General features: G+C 43.1%; 1 protein-coding gene across 1 annotated transcript in view; it reads right to left on the bottom strand.

Moving 5' to 3' along the window:
* Positions 1 to 4,987: 4,987 nt before the first annotated feature.
* The window catches only part of SNAP47 (synaptosome associated protein 47), a 172,420-nt gene continuing 164,120 nt past the window's right edge, over positions 4,988 to 13,287 (bottom strand). Inside the window, exon 6 of the mRNA XM_085628760.1 lies at positions 4,988 to 6,620. Within this exon, the coding sequence (XP_085484886.1) occupies positions 6,474 to 6,620 (147 nt within the window). The 3' untranslated portion in view covers positions 4,988 to 6,473. The remainder of the gene's footprint in view (positions 6,621 to 13,287) is intronic.

Below are 13,287 nucleotides of genomic sequence, written 5' to 3'. Positions count from 1 at the left end.
ACTCTTCCCTTACTGACAAAGCCTGGCTGACCAAGATATCACACGCAAGGCTGACAATAGGCTCATGTGGCCTCCTCAAGCCACAGCCATATTTAGGAGAACTGTTTGGGCTAAGGGCAAAGCTCAAGCTGCTGATCTATCGGTTGGGCAGTTTTAACACCTATTGCAACTGCCCGGCTTGGCTGAGACAAACCACTGTGACTGCATGCTGGCTGTGCCAATATGCAACGGAAGACATTTGCCACATTGTCTGTATCTGCCCTGCACTGAAGGCAGAGCGAAAGACTTTTGAAACACAATTTCCCAAGGAACGGAATACACATATGCCAACATGCAGTAAAAGTCTGTCTATAAGGAGTGGATTTAGTGCTCAGTGGAAAATTCTTGAAATTCATTTCAATGGCAGAAAGAAAACTGGCTAAGCAAGATCTATAGTGACAGGACACAATATTTATCGCCAATGCACTTTGTTTTTCACTGTCCATTTATATGGTAATCTGTAACAGCAATTTGCACTCTATTTAGTGGGATTCTTATTGCTAATGTATGGTTTGCACTTTGTTGAATTTTGACCCACTTAACTTAGATCTAGCAAATGCAATAGTACTTTATTCAGTAAGCATTTAAAAAACACTGGAACAAATCTGGCACAGCACATGGTTGAAGGAAACAGCTGCTCTCAGCAGATTCTGCTCTTGGGACCTCATTGGAATTACAAGACTGGGCGATGTATGGTCAGGGACTCATACAGTGGCATAGCTAGACCTTTGGCCGCACGTGGCAAGGGGGAGTATGTGCTGGTAGATATTTAGTGGGTTTACTGCCTTACTATTACCGGATGTCTTGCCTTGCATGGCCTGTTTACCACTCTCAGTGCTGTACCACGTGTGTGCCGTCTAAAACTCAATAAAGTTTATCAAAACAAAATCATGGGAACAATTCTCACAGTCAGATGCACGCACTCCGCAAATGTTTCCCTCATACTGGAGCTTGAAAATGCACTAGGCGCTTTAATGTAACAAAAGTAAGAAACAGTTTATGATAACTGCAACAATGATTTAAAATCATATGGAAAGGTGGACTTTTATTTTGGCTTTTTTGAATGAGATGATAGTTTTGTAACTTGTTTTACTTGTAATGTTAATTAACTGAACAATAAAGCTACTCACTCATTCATTTTTGCTGAAAAAGCAGAGGTGCTGCTTCAGTCCTGAAGGCATAGATTGAACCTCTAAAAGAGAGGGGGAGGGTCCAGAATTCTGCAACTGGCTACTAACATCCTCTGCACAACTGTGCAGAGCTTGCTGAAGGCAAAAAGAAACACTGGATAGGCTGCAAAGTACACCAAACATCCAGTAACCGAGGCAACTGTTTCTAACCCAATTTTAGAAATTGGGTCTCTAGTTCGCAGAGGTATGGACCCTGTCTAAGTAGGGACCACAATTCTAGTCAGGGTAAGCTAGATGCACACTTTAAATTAACCTGTGCTCAACCTCTGGTAGTTTGGCACCGAGCAGACAGGCTTAACTTAACAGGCAATGTGTAAAGTATTTGTGCAACACACACACAATGAAAACACCACAAAAATACTCCACACAGGTTTAGAAAAATAGATAATAATTTTATGAGTAAAACATGACCAAAACGGCCAACATCCAATAAGCAGAACCGGAGTTATGAATTTTTGAATAATAAATCAAAAAGTAGTGCGTAGAGTCAAATAGCGCTTAGGGGTTACTTGAGGTTGCACTGGACCGGTGTAAATCCAAAGTTCAGGCCAACTGCGATGGAGGGCAGGCCGGAAACAAGCCCCATGCAGGGTACGCTGAAAAAGTACCTTGGATGGAGCGTCAAAGACTCGATGCATCGGTTCTGATTCACGTGGTCGTATCGATGCATTATTGTCAAGCCTCGCAGTCTGTTCCAGCGCCCCCGTTAGACCCTTGCCATGTGGCGTTCCGTCGTCATCGAACCTCACAGTCAGGTCACTGCATCGCAGTCAAGCCACGCATACATGTCCTCAGATTGGCACTGCGTCGGCGTCAAAAGGCACTGCCTTGGTTCCAATTGGCACAAAGTCGTCACTGCATTGATTTTTAAGCAAAACAGCTGCAGAACCCATTTCTGAGGCCCAAGACTGGATTGGCACTTCAGGCAAGGGAGGACTCACAGATGGCAGGGCCCAGCAGCAGGGTTGCTGGAAGTCTTTGATGGCCCTGAGACTTCAGAACAGGGGCAAACCAGCAAGCCTTTGGAGTCACTCTCAGCAAGTCAGAGATCAGCAGGTAGAAGGGCACCTCAGCAAAGGAGAGAAGCAGTTTCTTCGGAACAGTCAGTCAAGCAGAGTGGTAATCCTTGCAGCACAGCAGTCTCTTCACAGGTTCAGTAGTTTCTGGTAGGGTCAGAGCCCCAGTACTGACACCCAATTGTGCCTTTAAGGGGGATGGCTTAAAAGCAAGCCCTTGAAGTGCACAGTTCCCCTTTCATCCCAGCCCTATCTGCCAGGGTACCAGCAGGGGGTAATCATACCTTTGTGTGGGACACAGGGCACTGCCTATTAATGTGTGTCAGCTCACCCTCCCTTTTCCTGCCCAGGAAGAGCTATCAGAATGTATATGAATGCAGACGAGTTCTATGATACACTCACCCTTCTGGTGTTTATGAATGACTAAAAGGAATGCACAAAGTGTAGTTGTCGCCTACTCCAGACATGCATTGGAGACAGTCTGCAAGGCACACAGAGCATTAAGAGCAGAGAAATGTCCATTTTCTAAAAGTGGCATTTCAAAAACAGTAATGTTAAATCCAACTTTACCAGTAATGATTTATCATTACCATTCCAAAGATATGAAACATGATGCAGCTACTCCTTTCTAATCAGGAGTTACAGCTTAAAAGTATTTTAAGGAATTTCTAATACTAGCCTATGAAAGGAATAGGCCTCACAGTAGTGAAAAAAGAATTTAGCTGTTTGTCAATTCCAGGACATGTAAAACTTAAAAGTATATGTCCTACCTTTTAGTTACACAGCACCCTGCCCATAGGGCTACCTAGGGTCTACCTTAAGGATGACGTGTGTGTAATAAAAAGGGAGTTTAAGGCTTGGCAAGTGGCTTTAAATGTCAAGTCAAAGTAGCAGTAAACTGAATACACAGGTCCTGCAATGACAGGACCGAGGCAGGTTTGAAATACTACATGTGTGGGTGGCATATCCAGTGCTGCCGCCCTTCTAGTAGCAAATTAGAGTACAGGAACTGGTTATATGGTATATAACTTTACAAGTGACGTATAGTAAACTGAATATGCCAATAATGTACACACCAATGGCCCCATGTTTAGGGGAGAACCACATGCACTTTATCACTGGTTAGCAGTGGTAAAGGGCTCACAGTCCTAGGGCCAACAAAAAGATACAGCACAAAGTGGAGGTATGAAGGCAAACAATTTGGGGGAAGGCCACCCTAAGGATGAAAGGTCTAACACCCAACTATTAGGTCAAATTCAAAGTTTGCATCTAGCTTTTTAAGGATAAAAAACAAGCTCATAGTTTTCGTTCTGTGGGCCACATCTCCCTGGCAACCAGTTTCAGGTGAAAGTATGACTCTCAGTTTGTGTACGTCTTCCAGGTGGAATCTTTTCAGCAGCACAAAGCACAGAAAGTCGGGGTGGGGATTCAGCAGGTATCCAATCTACTCTGTGGGAGAAATGCAGTCTTCTCCCTGCCTTTAATCCAGTCTGTTGTTCAGATCCCGCTTACTATTTTCTAAACACCCTCACATACCTTGGCCATTCCACAGAATTCAACACTACTGACCAGTGCTCACAGTTATCAGTCCTTGCTACCTATGGTATTACTGAATGAACAGTTTACTGATTCTTTTACTAGCTTTGCAACCATCATACCTGTTGGTGTCCCCAAGAAATCAGTCCTTGATCCAGGTCTATGTTTCACTTTAGAATACCGTCCTTAGTAGGTTCATCTCCTCAACTGGTTTTTCCTATCACCATTACGTGGTTGATACCCAAATAATTTTCGCTCTTCTGACACTCACTTCTAACCTGTAGTCTTGCATCTCTGTTACTTGGCTATTTGTGACTGGACCCCCCTCTGTTCTCTTTTCTCTAATGCTGTGCCCCTGTAAACAGAAATCATCTACTTTGTCACTGGTTATGCTCCAAATAATCCATCGACGTTAGTATGCTATTTAACTCCGACATATGGATGAAGTCATTCATATCCAAGTCAGCAATTACCATCAGATTTCACAAACTGTATGTATGAAAAGATACATTCTCAGCTCCCTTTCAACACACTAGTTCTGAGAAAGGTAGACTATTGCACCACACTTCTAGCCGGTCTTCCAATCTACTCCCACCTCTAATCAGATTCATTCATAAACACTACCTGAAAACACATTTTAACTTCCCCAGGCAAACACATACCAAAAAACACTAAGCTGTCTGTGTGCTGTCTTTTTTCAGAATTCTGATGCTGTTTATGGCAAGCATTCCACATACCTAACTAATCTCTAACTGATAAATACTCTTGCATTATTTATATTATGACAATCCCAAATCACCCTGCACTCTGTCTAAATTCCATTCCTTGAGTCTGTTGGTCTTGTTTTGTTTTTTAATTCAGTCCTATCCTAGGGAGTTGACCCAAGAGTAACCCACATGGTCATTTTTTACCCACAGAGCAGACAACTTGAAACATGAACTCTGAAACTGCTGACTTCTGCCACACCTATGCCCTTCACCACTTTCCTGACCCCTGACCTCCCCAAGTTACTCCCTTCACATTGCCACTACCCATCTCTCATAATTACTGCTTAATGTACAATATATCCTATTCACATCATATTACATACCGTCACTGTCTTGCCTTGGTCAAAACAAATCTTCCATCATACTTTCAACTACATCACTTCAAGAACCCCCTCAAGTTGACCATGGCCCTACGACTGCTGATTCAAAATTTACAATGTTTTTTTGAATTGCTACTGCACTCAATTTAATACAAACAGATACATATACAGTTTATTTAGTATGCCTTAAGGAACAGCAGTTGCCCGCCATCGACAGGTCCAAAAACTGACACAACTTGGGAGCAGCAAAGGGTGGTATGCATAGGTGCAAATCCTTATTATTGGTGATTCATCTTCTCTGAGCCTTTATTTTGCTGGTACTTTCTGTTATAGTCTCACCATCTCGGATTTCTCACACACAGTTAATACTCTTTGGATCCTTTCCTTCAAATGTGTTCATTGCACCAGGTTGTCCATGTGTAACCACGAAAGCTACTGCACCACTTTTTTTTGCAGCTTCCCGGATTTGCATAAAATGGGAACCAAACACAATAACTCCTCTTAGACTCACCCACAATAATCTTACGGTAGAGTTCGCTCCAGCCTGAGCTCACCTGAAGAGACTGGTGCTCTTTTACTTTAGAAAAAAGTGGCACAGATGTGGGAACTGAGCCCGTCTCAACTCGCCGATAGCAACATTAGTTACATCTTCATATTTAGTTAGGTATTTAAAATTAGCTATACTTGCTTCAGTTGTGGAGACAAACACCATTATTGTTCAGGGTTATTGTATTTGTTATTTCCACAGTCTCATAATTTAAATGCAAAAACAATTTTCCATTGACTGCAAAAAAAAGATAAAACCAAAGGAACATCAAATAGCAGTTGTCATTTTGTCTTTGCAAAGCAAAGAACAAAGGTAATATTGCCTGACTACCAAAATGTGTGTCATGCTTTCACTCAAGCCAAGTATACTATATTCAGTGCAGAAACTTGCATTGTCTCAGGTTACCACATTTTAAACTTTTTTTTTTAAAACGTACTGAAGTTCTGTCAGTCACAGAGCAATCATGCGTAGACAAAAGCAGAAACGCATGCCTCTTATTTTCAAACTGGCATATGTGTTGGCTTGGACATGCTTCACGTACCATCTAGGTGAAGCATGTTTCAGAATTAAAGGGAAAAAACATGGAAGGCTTGGTCATGTTTATCAATCACACCACATGCTCCTAAAGTTGGGACTGTGTGGAAATGATTATCAAAGGCTGACATTGGCACGCATATCAGTGGACATGCACCATGTCCATCAGGAGATGGTTAACCACTCCCCATGCAGTGGCATCATTCAGAGCACATTGTATTGACATGCCCCAGCATTCCTTCAGATGCTTGAAACAAACACCTTTAAAGCACACCATCAATAACAGTAAAAGACAACAGTTGGTTAGAAAGAACCCCTGGAAGTCACTTGATAGCTCTTGATCATTCACAGTTAATTAGCACATTGTTTTACCAGTACATCGTACATCATTCACAACATCAGCAGAGAACAGTCATTAACATCTGGCTACATAAAAAGGTCTCCATTAGTAGAGTTAGTTTCACTGTCATTCCCAAAGCTTTCTGCCTTAGAATGGCCATTCATATGGGAATCTAGAGCTGGTCCTACAGCAATTTCCTCATCCGGTGATTCTGCTTGTCAATGCTTAGTGTGGCTCGGTCTGTGGATGAGCTGATCACCTCCAAGGCTTCTTCTTGGTTCTGCAGCTCCGTTTCCGTATCAAGTGCAATTGTCTTCAATTTCATCAGAATCTATTGAAAGAATATAAAACATTTCAGTTTTTGGAAAGCAATCACTCTATACGGTTGTTCAAGCACAAGGAACCTGTAAATTTAGAGCTGCTATGTGCTCTCAATGTCAAGGGGGTTAATGGTGGACTCTTCATTGGGCAGAATTTTAAGGAAAGAGTTACCCTACCCATTACCATAAGATGGTGCCACAACAAGAATGTACACTGACAATCCACATGTTTTATGATGCCTGACAATGGCAGACTATACCTTCAATGACAAATTAATTATTGTGTGGGGCAAAGAAGAAGCCGTCACTCTGGTTCTATTTTACACCTATGGTGTCATCTATAAAGTCAAGATTCCTACGTTACACTATGCAACTCAATATATACCTCATAAGTCCTGATCTAATGTTCTTGGGGTGGATGAGGAAATTCTATGTAAACTGAGTAGCATGAACCTCTCTATCCCAGTCCCAAGCTCTGCAGCTGGTGTTGGGATTAACTGATGTTCTGCCCTCCTTGCTTTGGTCACGGTAATTCAATCAGGCCACAGATTGTTGCTACCTACATAAGGTTCCCTTTGGAAGTTTCTGAAATTGGATCTTTCAGTGAAGTGGGTAACATACAGTCCATGCCATAAAACTATTGCCTCTGCTTTGCAGCTTAATGGCCTCCCCTTCAACTGACTTACGGACCTGTCTTTTACAAAGTTAACAAAAAAGTTTCAAAAGATATAGTGCCTCGAGTACGTTTTGAGCTGGATAGTGACCACTATCTAGAATTTTAATAACTGGCGAAGCATTCAGCCACTGGCCGTCAGACCTTAAAAATATCAGAAAGAGAATTTTGACAGCCTTTATTTTTAAGATATAAAGTAAAAACTTCTAATATGTTTAAAACGTTTGCCTAGGATCCTATTAATTAACACCTTTGCTATAGTATTTTTAGATATTTTAAAAGTATTTTGACTTTGTATTAATGAGTCAAATTTTTAATCTGGTAAGGATGGTTATTTGTTAATCTTTGTCGAGGGAAGGTTTGATACCTGTGGCAAGCACAACTCTTCTCTCTGATTAGGAAGTCCTTCCAAATTGAGGGAAGAATGTCCATCCAGTAATTACATCTGATCAGTACAGGACATGGAAAAAAGCAAAAGAGCTGCCCACTTACCTTTACTATCTATGCACTTATGGCCTGGATGTCTCAGGGAGCTTGTCCTACAAAGTGTTCTGGCTACTTATGCAACTAATTATTGAAACCCTAACTGAAAATGAATTGCAAATGGTGAATGGAGCTCCTACAAAGGTATGGCAAAGTCAAGTGGTTAGAAGAAGTGTATGAAAATTGTGACACGCGTTATGAAGCAATATTGTAATTCTTAATACTGTGGCCCAGGAGGATCTTCTGAAAGCCTGAAAATGCCAACAGTTGATGGACTCACCTGGCAGCAAAACAGAGATAATGAATTTGAAGCTGCTTTAAAAAAGGTGATGCCTCTAGTGAAGAAAAGGGAGTGAACTACAAGGTGTCATGTAGGCATCCTGGGCATCCAAACACCTGGTCATTGTTTCGCAGACATGCTACAACTGGGGGTGGGTGGGGGCACCTCTAAATGGAAGGTAGACAGGGATGTAAGAGTGTCCACCACACATTCATCTCTTACTAGCAGCACTTATTGCACCCCTAGAATAATGTTAATAGATTTTGCTTTCTAAATCTCTTACCAGAATTTGTTTTATTGTGTATTTTCTAATGAGCGACGAAAGAAAAGAGAGTTTCAGGCTGCTTTTCTGTACATATGCAAAAAGATAGAGAAGGAATCGTGCATTAATACAAACCTGACTCAATGACATAGTCCTTACAGCTTCAAACTCAAATTTCACTGAATGCCAAGTCACCTGGATCCACCTTGGACACCATACTTAGCTTCAATGAACACAATGGCAAAAAGCCAAAAACCTGCCTAGAACCAGCTCCCCCTTTGAAAGAAAGTGAAACCATTTCTTACGGAAAACGACTTGGGACCTGCTGTTAAAATCTTTGTACACGCACATGTGAATGGTGGTATGGCCTCCCAGACTCCACACTTTTATCCCTCATGGGCATCATACACATCAATGCCTCATCCAGGGCTAGACAAAATATGAACACATCAGCTCCTTCCTGGTGGAACTACTTTAGCTTCCTTCGCTGGCCTGCATCATCTTCAAAAGCAGCTCGATCATTTTCGGTGCCACCATGACCAGAACCCACAGCTTCTTTTGCAGACAAGCTCACCATCCCTGGTGGATCTTGCACACCCAGAGCCAGGTCATCATCATACTGGAAATTGAGAAGTAGAAAAAGGCAACATTTTTTCTATCTATGCACTCGGCATGTGGAACAACATCCCTATATAATATTAATACTAATAAGAAATTTATGAAGCACATGACTACTCCATTTAGAGCGACCTGCACTAGAATTTCATACTCCAATAAGGAGCCTAAGGAAAAGGAACAGACCACTAACTACCAAACTCTAAGTCTGTCTAAACAGCTATAGTGAACTGGGCTGCTTGCAGATGCCCCCCCCCCCCCACACACACTTTTGTGCCCCCATTTGAACTGCTGGATGCTGTGGCAATTGATTTAAAAGTATGCAGGGTCCTGCTAACCAGGCCCAGCACCAGTGCTCTTTCCCTTAAACTGTAAATGTGAATTGGGACACCCAATTGGCAACTACTTTTACGCTTTGTAGGGCCCTAGTATATGATACCATTGGTACCCAGGGCAGGGATGTAATAGGGGTACCAGTGCTGCAGTACTTATTGTGCCACCCTGAGTGACCAGAGTAAAACCGAAGTCTGCAGGTCTGTATTGTGCCACCCTGAGTGACCAGAGTAAAACCGAAGTCCGCAGGTCTGTCTTGTCTGCCTGCTCGAGTTCAGGCTGCACACATCATGTGTGATAGGGTCGCCTAACTGCATTTAATATAGGCGAGTCGCCCCTAAGGTAGGCCTCCTATAGCCCAGAAGGCTGGGTATGTTATAGTATATGTGTAAATGTATAAGTGCAAGCATATCTATATATCCCTGTGGTAGCACTTTAAACATAATTCTACCACAGATAACACAGGCTGGCATATGGGCATTACCTATATATAGCCTATATATAGCCAGCTCCATGGAAGTCCACCGATTTCTTTTGTGTTTGGGGTCAAACACCATGCTTGTTAACTACCGACACAATGGTGGTGTTGAGGTTCAACCAGCATCTACCTACGTGGCACTTTAGACAGTGTCCACCAAGTTAAGCCAGTGTTCTCGTGCCTTGGCTGGCTTTTTCAAAGGTTTGCTGCCAAGACATAAGTCTGACCTCATGCTGGGATATCTGTGCCACTCCCAGAAGCCAGAGACAAAGACCTGCGTGAGCAGGAGGTTACACCTCTGCCCACATAGGATGGCTAGTGATTAAGACCGGTGCGGGGGTGAGCCTTAAAGGCTTCGCAGGCGAAACGGGACAAAGGAACCTGTCCCCCACTCGAGGACAAAGCCTCCCCCGCCCCAGGCACTGTTTTTTACAGACTGGCGGAAAAAAACTATGCACAAGGCGTCCAACTCCCCAAGGCTGACCAACCCTCTAGGGTTTTGCAGCTGATGTGTATAGTCGAGGATGGCTTTAGCAATCTTGAATTTAGACTAGAAATCAGGTTACGACTAGTTTTAGTAATAACATACACCCACAGGATGTCGTCACTACTGGGGTAGATTAGCGGCAGGACTAGACGCCCATTGGCTATTAGTCCTCACACACACTAACACCCCCTAAATCCATGTTTCAAGGGGCACCCCAGACACCAGAACCTTATATTCAACGTGATATCAAGATGACCATATTGGTGCCTCCAAAAGGAGCCTCTATGGGTGGAAGTCTGGAGGGCATCCTGGCCATGGTGTTATCCTGTGTCTTTTTTAATTTTCTCTAGCATTTGGTTAACCTTGGAGCTAAAAATAAATTTCCCATCAAAGGACTGGTTGAGCAAATGCTGTTGAACTTCGGGCTCAAAGACCGAAATGCAGAGGCTCGCGTGGTGCTGGATTAAGATACTCGTATTGACACCTGAGCAGCGGTATCTGCAGAGTCAAGTGTGCATCTGATGGTGGCATCTGAGATGGTTTGACCCTCTGACACTAACTCCTGCCTCCTCTGCCTAAACTTGTAAGGCAGGTTTTTTATGAGATCATTCATAACATCATTCATACCATCCCAGTGTGCTCTGTTGTATCAGGAGAGTAGGCCAACAGAGTTAGCGATTATCCAAAGGGTGGAAGCGATGACCACCACCCTTCTTTCTGTAGCATTGAGTGTTTTTTGTTCTCTTTATCATGCTTAGGAACATTACCTGTGCCCCGAGAATTAGCACACTTACGTGAAATATAGACTACCAGGGAATCTGGGACGACCAGACCTGGATAAGGTTTTCACTAAATAATTGTTGTCCTCATGGAGGACGTGCACATCTACATGGTGGGAAACCGCAGCCCTTTGGATGACCTCATGGAAGGTGTTTGTGGCATCTGGGAAATGAAGACCTAGCTGGATAAAGATCCAAGTCTGGATCCCGCGGGGGATCAACATCATAGTCGTTCCATGGGTCATCAGTGGGCACTGGATAAATGGTGTTGTATCATGAACACCAGGGTGAAGGGGGCTGATCTCTTCGTACGAGGAGTGAGCGGAACCATTCGGTGACAGTGAAAGTTGGGAACTTTTAGGTGGTGCAGCAGAAGGTGGTTGAGGAGGAGGCCCATATAGATTAGGTCTAGTCCCCCTGTCCATGCTCGTCTTATAATTGGGCACCAGGGGAAGCTCCAGGCCAAGTTCCTCCTTGAAGGTGGGTTTTCGCTTGAGAGGTAAAGTCTCAACCAGCATTTGAGACTGTTGGAACTAGCCCTTTTGCAGTGTTTCACCTAAAAGTTTGACTTCTATTTCTGAACCAGATTTTGTGGCATCATGACTCCCTGCTAACTAGTTCTAAAGTGCTCCTTCAAACATGGAAAAATTGGCTTACACCTAATTGGCTTATTTACTTTACTTGTAAGACCCTAGTAAATCGTACTAAATGTACCCAAGGTCTGTAAATTAAATACTACAAGAACTCCTGCAGCACTCATGCCACCCACTGATGGAGCTTTTTTAAACATGTCTCAGGCCAGCCTCTGCAGCCTGTAGTCCAGTTTTAAAATGCCATTTCAACCTTTCAAATTAAATGTTTTCCCATAATTAAACTTTTCTTTAAAAAAATATAAGTCACAGCTAAGGCAGGCCCTACAAAGGGACATGGGGGAGGGAGGGTGAATTATATTTAAAATGTAGGCCATATGGATCTACGTTTTACAAGTTCTACAAGTGAAACACAGTGAATAACTCCTAAAGTAATTTTTCACTACTGTAAGGCCTATCTCTCTCATTGACTAACACTGGATTACCTTATTGCTTTTAATAAGTGATAACTTTTGACTGAAAGCATATAGAGATATGGTAATGGAACTCAAATGATTTTTTAAGTCACAATTCTGAAAATTGCACTTTTAGAAAGCTGGCGTGTTCTTGTCATAACCATTTGTGCTTTCTGTCAGTATCTTGGGTTACGTGACTGTGAATGGATCTGCTTTTGGGGTTTGTTTATTCCGTTCAGACAGTGAGACAAAAGGGGCCTAGATGTAGACAGGATGGGCCATCCTGCCAGGATGGCTGGGGTGGAGCCTCCTGCACACACATAGCAAAGGAACTTGACACTAGTTGTTTGTCACCCCCGGCTACTTGGCGCCTGGAAATGGGAACAGAAAAAGTTTCCAGAAACAGGTGTGGGATAGTACAGGGAATCCCCCCACTTCAAAGGCTGGCATTACGTATAAATATTGGCCCTCCAAAGCCACACTTCAGTAGACTCTTGGATCTGTGGACATTGCAGAAGAAGGATTGCCTTGTTACCTGGAGAAATGCCCTGCTGCTTCAGGCCTTCCTTTTTCCACAGAGGACTGCGCTGCTGCTACTGGAGGACTGCCCTGCTGCTTGAAGTCTGCTTAGACCACCCACAGGGTGGCCATGCTGCTTAAGGAATTCCCTGCTCTCTTAGAAGAAACCCTGGACATCTTCCTTTCATCCCAGGCTACCTTAGTGTCTCCCGGGGTCAGCTGGCTGACCTCCTGTCTGAGCTACAGGGACAACACAAGCTCCAGAGGCCACCCTTCAGCTGCCTATCTGACCTGCATGAGCCCTATTTGCCTCTTCTGGAGTGAGTTTAATTTCTTCAAGAGGTGCTTCCCCAGGTCCTGGATTATTGGCTGGCATTACTTGAGAACCTCCTGTAATATCCTGAAATCTTGAACTCCTCCTGCCGGAGTTTAACGTTTTTAGCGGGGAATAACCTGGTCCCTGTATCTGGGCTACGCTCCATTGTAGTCGGCCTGAACTTGTGACTTTCCCTAGATCTCACATGAACAGATGACTGCAGGTGGAACTTTGTGCTATTAGGCGCTATTTCTACCTAAAACTTTAAAATTGTCTATCTGTATTCTACTTATTGGATTTTAATCATTCTGGTCTCCTTTTATTTATTAAAATGTATCATATTCTTCTGAATTGGTGTGGGGTTGTATTTGTGTTGAGTTTTCACTTTATTACTGTTTGTTTGCTGAA

This window comes from Triturus cristatus, chromosome 10 (assembly GCF_964204655.1).
Source record: "Triturus cristatus chromosome 10, aTriCri1.1, whole genome shotgun sequence".
Lineage (NCBI taxonomy): Eukaryota > Metazoa > Chordata > Amphibia > Caudata > Salamandridae > Triturus > Triturus cristatus.
The sequence above is the reverse complement of the archived record's forward strand: the minus strand, read 5'-3'. Positions and strand labels throughout refer to the sequence as shown.